Genomic DNA, 13,548 nt, shown 5'->3' on the forward strand with positions numbered 1-13,548 from the left:
ACAGGCTTTAGGAGCTGTAGGGCATGGGTGTGTGTATGCGTGAGACCATGTGGGAGTATCCAGGGGGCTCGTGAACCTCACCACACAATCTGTAACCCTGACTACATAGCCCCACCCTGCATCCCTATCCAGGACCTTCCCAGCCCACTTCTGGCTTGCACCTGGGGCTGGGCACACAGCAGGTATTAGAAGAACTGCTCCGGGAAGGGTGTGTGAGTCCAGGGGCCGGCCTATCCCGGGATAAACAGATGGTAACCCAGCCGGTCTCCTGTTTGTCCAGGACAACACCCAGCTGATGAACGGGGCCCGGCTGAGCCAGCGGCAAGATGGAACTACATATTCCTTGGTGTTGACTGACGTGGCTCCACAGGATGCCGGGGTCTACACATGTGTTGCCAATAATGCAGGTGGACAGGTGCTCTGCAAGGCAGAGCTGCTGGTCTGCGGGGGTGAGTTGGCTGGGTCTTCCAAGGCCCTCCCAGGGCAGGCTGTAGGGACCAGGGAGCATCCGTTGACATTGCATTGGGAGAGTAGTGGGGTCAATGCATGGCTGCCCATACTGTCCCTATCCTGTGCTTTGACTGTAGGGGACAAGCTAGATGCCGAAAAGCAAGTCTATCGGAGAAAACTGCATTCCTTCTATGAGGTTCAAGAAGAGATTGGGAGGTATCGCTTCCTTACCTGCTCCACAATCTCCAGGCCTTCCCAGGACGCCCTCAGCACGATACCTACCATGGGTTTCCTCTCTCCTTCTTCACCCCCAGGGGTGTGTTTGGTTTCGTGAAAAGGGTTCAGCATAAAGGAAACAAGATGTCCTGTGCTGCCAAGTTCATCCCCCTGAGGAGCAAAACTCGAGCCCAGGCATACCAGGAACGAGACATCTTGGCTACGCTCGGTCACCCGCTGGTCACTGGGCTCCTGGACCAGTTTGAGACCCGAAAGACTCTCATTCTCATCTTGGAACTGTATCCTGCACCTGAATCCTTGAGAGAGTTCAAAAAGGCATCAGGTCCCAGACTAGGGCTGGAGTTGCTGAGTGTGGGGGTCCCTAGACCTGGGTGCTATCATGACAAGTACTAGCCCCACATCAGAGGATCCTGATACTGTGACTGTCTGTGTGTGCCAGCAGCTCCTGAGCCTACAAATCCAAGTGGTGTGGTTGGGGGTTTGAACACGAGATCTTTCCTTTCTGTGGATAATGGGTGGGGGCTCCCACAGTCTTGATTCTTAGCAAGGATGGCCTGGGACCCCTCTCAGAGATGACCTCTTAGATATTGCAGAGGAGGCTCCTATTCCAGCTCCTCCTGGTCTCTGTCACACTCATGGGGGCATGTTTGGGGCTCTTATTTATTTCAAAGCCTGGCTGCCCTATCACTCCTGAAGCTGTGTCTTAGGATCCTGGGAAGGGGTTTTTGGAGTGGGCTCTCTGCGGAGATGAAAGGGCGCCTGGGTTCCATTATGCTGCTGTCCAACAGCCTTACTCACCAGAGGGTCTTTCTGAAGGCCCACTTCTCAGGCATGTGAGCCATCGGGGGCCCAGAGCCCCACTCTAATTCCACTCTCCTCCTTCTGGATACCAGCACCCCTAGATCCAGCTCACGGGAGCCTCAGGTCCTGGGTTCCTTTCTGTGAGCATGGGCCCAGGGGTCAGGTGGTTCCTATCAGGTGCAGCAGTTTTTCCTTGACTAAACCCAGGTGCTCATCTGAAGAGCTGCTGGATCGACTCTTCAAGAAGGGTGTAGTGACTGAAGCTGAGGTAATCTCTGCCTTCTCCTTGCCTGAGGGGGTCCCTAGAGTCAGAACCCACGCCCCAGTCCCCAGACATAGCCTCTTTAGACCTGAGTCCCTTATAGCTTCCAAGGTGGCCAGGCATAACCAGCCTCTCCTACCCCTCCTGGCCATACCTGCACAGCTGTATGAGTGATGTCTGCTCCTCCCTGATTTGAACAGACTGCTGCTTCCTGCCTGTTTAGGCCCAGCCCACCTTTAGGAAACCCCCAGATCTGGGGCTCACAGGTTCCTGACCTGTGGGGCCTGAATTAAGACACTTGATGTCAGGAGCAAGCTGGGATGGAATAGAGGAGGAGGCTGAGGTTGACCCCTCACCTGAGCCAGGCCTTCAGGAGGTACCTGAGGCTGGCCGCTTAGTTAGGCCAGGCCTTCAGGAGGTACCTGAGGCTGGCCCCTCTCCTGGGTCAGGCCTTCAGGAGGTACCTGAGGCTGGTCCCTCACCTGGGTCAGGCCTTCAGGAGGTACCTGAAGCTGGCCCCTCACCTGGGTCAGGCCTTCAGGAGGTACCTGAGGCTGGCTCCTCACCTGGGTCAGGTCTTCAGGAGGTACCTGAGGCTGGCTGCTTAGTTAGGCCAGGCCTTCAGGAGGTACCTGAGGCTGGCCCCTCACCTGGGCCAGACCTTCAGGAGGTACCTGAGGCTGGCCCCTCACCTTGGTCAGGTCTTCAGGAGGTGCCTGAGGCTAGGCCTTCAGGAGGTACCTGAGGCTGGCCCCTCACCTGGGCCAGACCTTCAGGAGGTACCTGAGGCTGGCCGCTTAGTTAGGCCAGGCCTTCAGGAGGTACCTGAGGCTGGCCCCTCACCTGGGCCAGACCTTCAGGAGGTACCTGAGGCTGGCCCCTCTCCTGGGTCAGGCCTTCAGGAGGTACCTGAGGCTGACCCCTCACCTGGGTCAGACCTTCAGGAGGTACCTGAGGCTGGCCCCTCTCCTGGGTCAGGCCTTCAGGAGGTACCTGAGGCTGACCCCTCACCTGGGTCAGGCCTTCAGGAGGTACCTGAGGCTGGCTCCTCACCTGGGTCAGGTCTTCAGGAGGTACCTGAGGCTGGCCCCTCACCTGGGCCAGGGCTTTAAGAGGTTACTGAGCCAGCTTCTTGGGGGTTGGTTCCAAACTGAACCCGGCCTTTACCACAGGTCAAGCTGTATATCCAGCAGCTGGTGGAAGGCCTACACTATTTGCACAGCCATGGTATCCTCCACCTGGACATAAAGGTATTGACCTCATGGTACCTCCAGAACTTAGGGTGGGGACAGGTGGGACAGCCTAGGCTTGGATTCTAAGGACAGGGAACTAACTGCTTCCCAATCCTCCAGTGGGGTTTGGCTCTGATGGAGCGGATGTAATGCCCACGCTGACCTGGGGACTCCCCACTGCCCTTTACCAGCCTCAAGGACTCTTCAGGGCTCTCCTAGGCCTGGAGGGTGGGAGTTAGCCTCTCTCATGAAGTGTAGCCTTCAGCAACTTCCCAACTCTGCTTGACAGCCCCCCAACATCCTGATGGTACACCCAGCTCGGGAAGACATTAAGATCTGTGACTTTGGCTTTGCCCAAAAGATCACCCCTTCAGAACCACAGTACAGCAAGTACGGCTCACCGGAATTTGTGTCCCCAGAGATCATCGAGCAGAATCCTGTGAGCGAGGGCTCGGACATATGGTGAGTGGCTGGCCCACCCAGAGGGCCGTTGATCTGGAGCCTCCCTGTCCTCCATGTCTGTGGGGCAGCTGAGGAGCCTCTGAGCCTCTGCCTCCTCTTCCAGCCCCAGGCTTCTCCAATTCCCACATGCACACAACCTTGCCTGTGGGACAGGCCTGGTATGACTCACAAATGTGGTGTTTCCATTCTTGCAGGGCCATGGGCGTCATCTCCTACCTCAGGTAAGCAGACCCTGCCCCATCACCTCTTCCAAACTCACCCCTCGTCGGCCAAGTGCACTGCTGGCCACTCCCCAGCTCAGCCCTGAGACACAGCAGGCAGCTATTTTGGAACCAGGCAGTAGGCCAACACTGATAAAAAAAAAAAAAAGGTGTTGCTTAATGTTTCTCACTAATGCCCCAAGGTCACGAGGCAGAGCTTAGCCACTTCTCTGCAGGGCCGGGAGCTTGACCATGGGGGACTCAGTGACCACCGATGCCCCCTGAAGGTGCTAGTGATATTTTAGCTCAAATTTAGATCTCCTCTGCAGGTTGAACCCCGATTTCTACCTCGGCAAATGCTCCTTCCTACCCTAAGCAGACCTTGAGAGTCTCCTCCCTTTCTGAACCTGAACCTGAGGCTCTGCCCAGCTTACCGCTAGGTGTCACCTCAAACTGACCTTGGATATCTTGCTCAAACCTGAACCTCAAATTAAGGCTATGTTCACATCGCAAGCTGAGCCTGTATCTCTGTCCTATTTTGGACATGAGTCTCCATGTCAGGACCAGGGCAAGCGATCCCCTCAGGATGAGCCTTTATTTTTACCCAAATCAGAGACAAGATACCCACCTCAGGCTCACCGCATATCCCCCGTTAAAGCTGAGCCTCCGTCTCTGCTACGGGCCAACTCCTAATCCTCCACCTTAGCCTGAACCTGGATTCTCATCCCAGTCCAAGCCCTAATAACTAAGCCTGGATCCCTGCTCCAAGCTAACCCTGGACTGCTCTGGTCCAGCCTGGAACATTTCCTAGAATCCTCAGGTCTAGATGAGCGTGGTGCACGCCCAGCCAGGGCATCTTCTCCGGGCGTCAGCTTCCACACTCTCTGCCTTCAGCCTCACCTGCTCATCCCCGTTTGCTGGAGAGAGTGACCGCGCCACCTTGCTCAATGTTTTGGAGGGGCGGGTCTCTTGGAGCAGTCCCATGGCTGCCCATCTGAGTGAGGACGCCAAGGACTTCATCAAAGCCACGCTGCAGAAGACCCCCAGGTGAGTGCTCGCCTGTCCTTCACCTGCCGAAGCTCGTCAGCCCTGTCACAGGACCCACCTGACTGACTAGCCTGCCTGCCTTTCTTCTTCCTCCAGGGCCCGGCCCAGTACTTCCCAGTGCCTTGCCCACCCCTGGTTCCTGGTAAGTAGGCCCAGCTTGGGCTCAGATCGCTGCTCTGCAGAGAGGGAAAAGCAGGCCAAGAGTTCTCCTCAGTATGGATTATTTTGGCCTGTTGCTCCCCAGTTCAGAGGACACTAGTGTCTTCCTATTGGCAGGGGGATTCTGAAGTCCTCCTCGAAGTATTGCTATGCAATTAGCAACAAGGGGTTCCTTCTGTCTTCCTGGGAATCTGGGAGAAGGATTTGCAGTGTCTGAGAGGAGACTGAAGTTTGCTGCTTCCATCCTGCTGGGCCTGCATCCCTGGAGAGCCCCCACCGGGGCGCCAGGGTCCGTTTCTTGTTACCACAGCCACTTCCCTCCCACTGCAGAAATCCATGCCTGCTGAGGAGGCCCACTTCATTAACACAAAACAGCTCAAGTTCCTGCTTGCTCGAAGTCGCTGGCAGGTGAGTCCCCTTTTCCCAGGAAAGAGGTTCTGAGGCCAGGGAAGGGAACCTGAATCTAGCTGTGTGCCCCACTTAGGCCGGGAGCACAGGACCAGGCTGGCCTGCTCCATGATTCTGGGTTCCCTTGAGTGCACAAGATGGGGGGTGGGGGGCAGTGCCAGAGCAGTAGAGCATCCGGTACAGAAGACCCAGATGTCCTGGGTTACCAATTCCTCTGGAGCAAAAAGGCAATGGGCACCCCACCTCCTGCCATGGGCAGTTATGCCCAATGGATGTCCCTCTGTCCCCATTTCCAGCGTTCCTTGATGAGCTATAAGTCTATCCTGGTGATGCGCTCCATCCCTGAGCTGCTCCAGGGTCCTCCAGACAGCCCGTCTCTAGGAGTGGCCCGCCACCTACGAGGGGAAGCCAGTGGCTCCTCTAGCTCATCGTCTTCCTCAGACAACGAGCTCGCCCCGTTTGCCAGGGCTAAGTCGCTGCCACCGTCCCCTGTGACTCACTCGCCACTGCTGCATCCTCGGGGCTTTCTGCGGCCTTCAGCCAGCCTCCCAGAGGAGACAGAGGCCAGCATGCCCTCTGCTGACACAACCGTGCCAGCATCCCCCCAGGGTGCTGGGCCTCCTCCGGCAAGCCCAGGTTGTGTGCCCCGACACAGCGTCATCAGCAGCTTGTTCTATCAGCAAGCGGGTGAGGGCGCAGAGCGCGGGAGCAAAACGTTAGGTGCCAAGAGGCACCCAGCTCGGAGGCGGCACCTGCTAAAGGGCGGGTACATTGCCAGGGCCTTGCCTGGCCTGCGGGAGCCACTGATGGAGTACAGCTTGTTGGAGGAAGAGGCTGCTAGGGAGGAGCAGGCCTCTCTGATGACCAAGACACCCTCCTTCGAGACTGCCCTGCGACTACCTAGTTCCAATGCCAGAGAGGTCCCAGGCCGAAGCCGGTCTCTGGACAACCCACCACTTGCTACTGGTCCCTCTCCTGAGGTGTGCAAAGAACAAGACCTGACCCCGCCCTCCTCGGGATTGACTCATGAAACCACTGCCAAGGACATGGGACATAAAGAAGGGTTCTTGCAGGAGTCTGTCCCCTTCCCACCTATGAGGGGTGACGCTGGGTCTGTTAAGCAAGAGGGATCATCCCAGGACAGTTGTAGAGGGAAACCAGCCCCTTCCTGCCACTCTGAACTAGGTTCTGGTCCCCAGGAGGGATGTGGCCCTCCATCATCACAGTTGCTTGGTTCCTTACCTCCACAGTCGCTGAAGAAGGAACTCTCAACATCCTGTGGCCCACTCTTTTTAGAGCAGCCTCATGCAGCCCCATTCCCAACCCAAGCAAGCCCCCTTCTGGGTTCTGAGAAGAAACCTCAGGATAGCTCTCTATCTGAAGGGCCAATCCCAGTTCCCTCCAGTTCCCCAGGGTCAGCCTCCCAAGTAGGTGCGCCCCCGGATACTGAAGGCTTGTCTGAAGCCGGGGACACATGTGACTTCACGCCTCCTCCACAGCGGCCTCAGGAGCAGGCCACCACTCGGAAGTTCTCTCTGGAGTCCCGAGGGGGCTATGCAGGGGTGGCAGGCTATGGCACCTTCGCCTTTGGCGGGGACGCGGGGGGGATGCTAGGACAGGGCCCTCTTTGGGCCAGGATGGCCTGGGCTGTGTCCCAGTCCTCAGAAGAGCAGGATGAAGGTGTACCTGAGAGCCCTCAACCTCTGGAGAGCTTGGGGCCCATTGCTGAGGCCAGCGGGGCTCCCCCAAGGACCTCTCCAAGCGTCACCCCATGGGAGGAAGTTGAGCAGGTTTCCCTGGTACAGATCCGGGACCTGTCTGGTGATGCAGAAGCAGCTGACACCATCTCCTTGGACATTTCTGAGGTAGATCCTGCCTACCTCAACCTCTCTGATCTATATGACATCAAATATCTCCCATTTGAGTTCATGATCTTCAGGAGGGTCCCCAAACCTGTAGAGCAGCCAGAGTCACCTGATTCAGAAACTGAAGGCGGGCAAGGGCCAGCAGCTTTCCTGGAGGAGGCCGTGTGGCCCTGGCCAGGCGAGCTGGGACTGCGTGCTGGTCTGGAGATTACAGAGGAGCCAGAGGAGCCAGGAGACCTGGAAGCACTGCTGGGCGAGGCTGCTGTGGGCAGGAAGCGCAAGTGGTCCCCCTCCCGTGGCCTCTTCCAATTCCCTGGGAGGTGCCTGTCAGGGGAGGAGCCTGTGGAGCTTGGGCTGCGACAGAGGGTGAAGGCGTCCATGGCTCACATATCCAGGATCCTGAAGGGCAAGCAGGAAGGTAACTTCCCCCATCATCTGGCATGTCCATGTCCCTTGTTCTGCATCCATGGGGCTACCAGGTTCTCTTGTGCCCTCTCTGGCCTCCTCTTCCTGTCTATATGACCCACACCTCCCAGCATGACCCCATAGGTCAAATCCTGATTTCCCCTCTGCTACCCTGACACCCCTCCTTACCGGGTATCTGAGACCATCTCTGATACATACTGGCCACAAAGGCTTAACAGAGGTGGCAGACCTTTGAAGAGAGAGAGGGACCAGACCCCAGATCTCTGGCCCAGGAGCCACCCTAAACCCAGATCCTCTGACCTAGCTCTCAGGACTCCAGAGGCCCTTCATCTTCAGAGTCTCCATAACCTCTGACTTTCCCTACCCCAGGGCCAGCCTCCCAGCCAGATTTTCCAGGTAGAGGAAGCTGGTGCCATCCTGTTTCTCCCCCTGAGCTCCTGGGCCTTTTTCTTCCACAGGTCCTGAGAAGGAAGGGCCTCCCAGAAAGAAGGCAGGCCTAGCTTCTTTCCGGCTGTCAGGCCTGAAGGGCAGAGACCAAGGTAAGCAGGGATCACAACTGCGGGGTCCGGTGTGGGGTTCTGGTACAGAGGGCTAAGCTTGGAAGGCTTCTGTTGGAGCAGAGCAGGGTCCAGGCTGGGCTGTCTGGTCAGGCAGTCTCTTCTCGAGGCTCATCTTTTACCCCCTCTCAGCACCATCCTTCTTAAGAGAACTCTCAGACGAGGCTGTGGTCCTGGGCCAGTCCGTGACACTGGCCTGCCAGGTGTTGGCACAGCCAGCTGCCCAGGCTACCTGGAGCAAAGGTAAGGAGCTGTCCTGGAGTTTGGGTGCTGGATTGGTGCGGACAAGCAAGGACACACAGGCCCAGCAGGATGCTGAGGCTGTCCTGGGGAAAGCCAAGGCTGGCTTTGTCTTGTCACAGATGGGGTCCTCCTGGAGAGCAGCGGCCACCTCCTCATCTCGTCCACCCTGAAGAACTTCCAGCTGTTGACCATCCTGGTGGTGAGGGAGGAGGACCTGGGCACATATACCTGCTGTGTGAGCAATCCTCTGGGGACAGCGGTCACCACAGGCATCCTCCGGAAAGCAGGTGTGTGGTCCACACTGGAAGTCTCCACCAGGCCACGAGGGCTGGGCTGGGAGCTCCAGGACGTCTCATTTTGCTTAGTGAGCAGGACAATTCTGGCTTCTTTTCTGAGGGTCCATGGAACTTGGGGCTTGTAGGGAACTTGAGAAAAGTCAAAGTAGGTAAAGCTGCTTCTACCACATCTAGTGCCAAGGAGTCTATTTGTGTGCTCCACTGCTGGACCGAAAGCCCTTACACATGCCTGAGGTAGGAACTTCCTCTCCTGACTACACCACCTCGCCTTCCTGTATTGCTTTCTGGTTCACATAGCATCAGAGGGCACTTCTCGGATGATGAAGACTGGAACTATTGGCCTAGCTGTGGGACCAGTCCATCGCTGATTGGCCTGTTAGCCTTGGGCTAGGGCACTCAGCAGGGATGAGGCACTAACCAGGGCCACTCTATAGGGTCTGCACTGTGACCCGGTGAGGTTGCCAGCTGAGAGGGATCTAGACAGAGACTGCCAGGCAGGTGGACCCACACTTAGGAGAGGTGCCAGCCTCTTCTATTCACTCTAGCTTGAAGCCCCTCTCCATTAAATGACCGAACAAGTAGAGGGCAGGCCTGGCAGCTGTTGAGAGTGAGATAGGTGTGGCCAGACATTGTTCCTTGAGAGTGTCCATGCTGACCACAGAATTGCCCTTGCAGAGCGCCCTTCATGTTCTCCACGGCCAGAGGTGGGGGAACTATACACGGATGCCGTGCTGCTGGTCTGGAAGCCTGTGGAATCCTGTGGCCCGGTGACCTACATTGTGCAGTGCTGTATAGAAGGTATAGGTTTCCTGAGGCTTGGGACTCTGTGAAGGGTTAGCATTGGAAAGGCACTGTGGGTGTGTCTGCTCTCTGTCTGTGGGTGGCCTCAGGAGAGGGGTTCCCTTGATTCTCCACAATGGCTTCTTACTCTCTCCCGTGTGGTCAGGAGGCAGCTGGACAACCCTGGCCTCTGACATCTCCGACTGCTGCTACCTCACTGGCAAGCTGCCCAGGGGTGGCATGTATACCTTCCGGACAGCATGTGTCAGCAAAGCAGGAATGGGCCCCTACAGCAGCCCCTCAGAACAGGTCCTCCTCGGAGGACCCAACCACCTGGGTAAGCTCTGGGGCCCATAAGGGTGGCCATCAGGTCAGGCAGAGACATCCTCTTGTCCATGAATGATCTCCATGCCTGCATTCAGCATTCACAGCCTGCACTCCCTGGGGATCCCATTGTCCTCTTGTCCCTCTTCACTCACTGACCCTCCTCACGTCACCCTGGCAGTTTATCATGGTTGATTTTGACTTTACTGGCTGTTGTGTTTGCATTTGATGGAAGAGTCCTGCTGTGGTTGATTAGAAGTGCATGGTGTAGACTCAAGAACGGTAGATGTCCTTTGATCGCTACCCCGTTCCATCTGGAATGTTCTCTGCCATTATCACGAATGCAATTTGTTAAGATAACAGATTCCATCATGACCCTGTCCTATCCAAGTTTCCCCTCCAACACACAAAGTTACTTTTTCGAGAAATGAGAGGTCAGAGCTTAAAGGGCTATTTTTGTTGTGCTTGGGAAGGTACTGAGAGATGGTGGGAGGGGCAGGGCTGCCTGGATGTTCCTCCCTAACTAGGTCCCCATCTCACTCCTCACAGCCTCTGAGGAGGAAAGCAGCCGGGGAAGGCCAGCCCAGCTTCTCCCCAGCACAAAGACCTTTGCCTTCCAGATGCAGATCCGGAGGTGCGGGGTGTTTGTAGAGGTGGGAGGGTGGAGACCGTCCCCCAACTCCTTCTGGGGGCTTTCCGTGACCCACATTGCACAGCAACTACCCAGCATGTCTGTCATTGGCCCCTTGCCTTCTCTGCTCCCTGAGCTTGGTCCTTGCTGCTCTAAGTGTGTGGGGACTACTCACTCCTCACCTGGTTCCTTCCTGCAGGGGCCGCTTCAGTGTGGTGCGGCAGTGCAGGGAGAGGGCAAGTGGGCGGGCCCTGGCAGCCAAGATCGTTCCCTACCAGCCCGAGGACAAGACAGCTGTACTAAGAGAATATGAGGCACTTAAGAGACTGCGCCACCCACATCTGGCACAACTCCATGCCGCCTACCTCAGTCCCCGGCACCTGGTGCTCATCCTGGAGTTGTGCTCTGGCCCTGAACTGCTACCCTCTTTGGCGGAGAGGTGAGGGGCAGCCTGGTCTGCCTGGGAGACAGTCAGCCACGCAAACAGGGATCTCTGGGAGGGACTGTGAGAACTGTCTGACCCCATGTAGCTGGGACTCGGCAGAACCTGATGCCCTTCTGGCCTGCCAGGGCAGTGTCCTCAGCTTTCCCATGTGTGCCAAGCCCTGCCAGGATACCCATTCTACCTGCCTTGGGCCTGTTCTGAGCCATCTGTGCCCCTAGGGACTCCTACTCAGAGTCTGACGTGAAGGACTACTTGTGGCAGATGCTGAGTGCCACCCAGTACTTGCATGCCCAACACATCCTGCACCTGGACCTGAGGTCAGAGAACATGATGGTCACCGAGTACAACCTGCTTAAGGTTATAGACCTGGGTAACGCCCAGAGTCTCAGCCAAGAGAAGGTCCCACCGCCTGAGAACTTCAAAGACTACCTGGAGACCATGGGTACGTATATGACTCCTGATCAGTCTCCTGATCTGTCAGGGCAGGGAGGAAGATCTTCCCTGCCTGTCCGCCCTCACTACCAGCTCTACTGACCAGCTCTCATTAGAGTCAGATGCCCATGCCTCTTCACTTGGGCCCAGATGCTCTCCATGCATGCAGTTGGCTCCTCCACTGACATTACCTCCTGCCCTACCCAGCTGTGCCCAACCTCATGTCCACCCATGCTTCTCTGCAGCTCCGGAACTTCTGGAAGGCCACGGGGCTGTTCCACAGACAGACATCTGGGCTATTGGTGTAACAGCCTTCATTATGTGAGTCCTTCTGGGGTGTCTGGGGAAGCTAGGTGGTTGGGTCAAGCTGCAAATGCAAAGCCGTGTGCACCCCCACAAATATATGCAGAAGTAAATTTGCTCCCTCTACTTCACCTCCGACGCCCAGTATCTCCTATCCATTTGAGGGTAACCCACTTCTGCGCCTCTCACCCACGCAGGCTAAGTGGCGATTACCCAGAGAGCAGCGAAGGGACTCGAGACCTGCAGAAAGGCTTGCGCAAGGGACTCATTCGGTTGAGTCGCTGCTACGCAGGATTATCAGGGGGCGCTGTAGCCTTCCTGCAGAGTTCATTGTGTGCCCAACCCTGGTAAGGAGCTCACCCAGTATTCTGCCACGCCCCACATCCTCCACTGCTCTGGCCAGTCTATCCCACGTCGCCAGCCCCACCCACCGTGCAGCCCTTCCCTCTTGGCTTTTCTTACCCCAGTCCAGCCTAATCCTCAGACCCCTGCTGATCCACTCTCTCTGCTTCAGGGGCCGCCCGTGCGCTTCTACCTGCTTGCAGTGCGGGTGGCTGACAGAGGAGGGCCCCACCGGCTCCCGTCCCACTCCGGTAACCTTCCCCACCGCGCGGTTGCGCGCCTTTGTGCGCGAGCGCGAGAAGCGGCGGGCGCTCCTCTACAAGAAGTATAACCTGGCCCAGGTGCACTGAGGTCCAGCTCTACAGAGCAGGAGGTGCCAGGCCACATGCGGACACCGGCCAATAAAAGGTGCAAAACAGTCGGAGTGTTCTGCTTTATTGAGTCACCTTCCTGGTGTTTGGGGTCTTCCTAGTGTTATGGAACTTAGGGATCACAGTTTGTGCCCCAAGCCGGGTCCAACCACCCATCCTCAATAAGCCAATTAAAATGTGGCTCCCTGGGGAAGAGTGGCACTGAAATACAGACCTTCAAATCGATCCTCTGCTAAATTTAAATAGAGGGCCAAGGATATGCACATCTAAGCAGTGCTGGCCAAGATGCAGTTTCACTCACCACAGTCATCTGGGTTTTAGTTTCATCGTGTAAATCGCTCTGACAGGCTGTTAGAACTGTTTGAAATCTGGGAGACAGAGTCCCCTCTGGATAGTGTCCTTTCCTGGGGGGCGGGGGAGAGGAACTTCTATTTCTTTGGGGTCAATTGATAAACTTGAGAGACATGGGTATCTCTTTAGAGCGCCACTGCGGCCAGACTGGTAACAAGGAAGTACCCTCATATCCCTCCCAGCTGTTCATGCATTTCTATTAACCTCTGAGGCCTACGCTATTCACAAGAACGTACTGGCCTCTCTCCTGGCCTCGTGTGTAGTGTGTTTGGAATCTCTTGGCTGCATCTGTTCTTAGATAAAAGGTGCAAAGGGGCCAATCAGGAAGTACTGCTGGCCATGAACCCCCTGGAGTCTTTATTCAGGTCTTGTCTTGGGATTGCTGACTCAAGGTCACGGTAAGAATCAGGTGACCCCCAGTCTTCCCATTGACCCCTTGTCAACTTGACACGCATATACATCACTATTAAGCTTCAAACCTTACTTTCTTATTCATCCCCAAGATCTAAATAACTTTAAAAGTCTCACAGTCTCTGCAAATGCTTAAAAATTCAATCCCTTTAAAATATCCAATCTCCTTTTAAAATTCAAAGTCTGTTTTACAATTAAAAGTCTCTTAACGGTAGACTCCACTAAAATACCTTCTTCAAGAGGGAAAAATTGGCACAGTGACAATCAAAATCAAACTCCAACCATCCAATGTCTGGGGTCCACTCACAATCTTCTGGGCTCGTCCAAGGGCGTGGGTTACTTCTCCAGCTCTGCCCTTTGTAGCACACAGCTTGTCTTCTAGGCTCCAGCTGCCTGTACTCCACTGCTGCTGCTGTTCTTGGTGGTCACTCATGGTATTGGCATCTCCAAAAAACTGCTGTCTTCCGCTGAAACTAGGCTTCACCAAGAGCCGCTCATAGGCTCTCTTCATGG

The 13,548-nt window shown here is 56.0% G+C and overlaps 1 protein-coding gene across 1 annotated transcript in view; it reads left to right on the plus strand.

Moving 5' to 3' along the window:
• Positions 1 to 12,323, plus strand: part of Obscn (obscurin, cytoskeletal calmodulin and titin-interacting RhoGEF) — a 137,663-nt gene extending 125,340 nt beyond the window's left edge. Inside the window, 22 exon segments of the mRNA XM_052195943.1 lie at positions 281 to 449; positions 588 to 666; positions 765 to 965; positions 1,696 to 1,756; positions 2,923 to 3,000; positions 3,272 to 3,444; positions 3,639 to 3,665; positions 4,539 to 4,691; positions 4,788 to 4,833; positions 5,181 to 5,258; positions 5,555 to 7,541; positions 8,008 to 8,088; positions 8,239 to 8,349; positions 8,469 to 8,636; positions 9,321 to 9,443; positions 9,592 to 9,762; positions 10,299 to 10,383; positions 10,580 to 10,819; positions 11,044 to 11,267; positions 11,503 to 11,578; positions 11,758 to 11,907; positions 12,075 to 12,323. Of these exon segments, the coding sequence (XP_052051903.1) occupies positions 281 to 449; positions 588 to 666; positions 765 to 965; positions 1,696 to 1,756; positions 2,923 to 3,000; positions 3,272 to 3,444; positions 3,639 to 3,665; positions 4,539 to 4,691; positions 4,788 to 4,833; positions 5,181 to 5,258; positions 5,555 to 7,541; positions 8,008 to 8,088; positions 8,239 to 8,349; positions 8,469 to 8,636; positions 9,321 to 9,443; positions 9,592 to 9,762; positions 10,299 to 10,383; positions 10,580 to 10,819; positions 11,044 to 11,267; positions 11,503 to 11,578; positions 11,758 to 11,907; positions 12,075 to 12,252 (4,659 nt within the window). The 3' untranslated portion in view covers positions 12,253 to 12,323.
• The last annotated feature ends 1,225 nt before the right edge of the window (positions 12,324 to 13,548 follow it).

This window comes from Apodemus sylvaticus, chromosome 10 (assembly GCF_947179515.1).
Source record: "Apodemus sylvaticus chromosome 10, mApoSyl1.1, whole genome shotgun sequence".
Taxonomy (NCBI): domain Eukaryota; kingdom Metazoa; phylum Chordata; class Mammalia; order Rodentia; family Muridae; genus Apodemus; species Apodemus sylvaticus.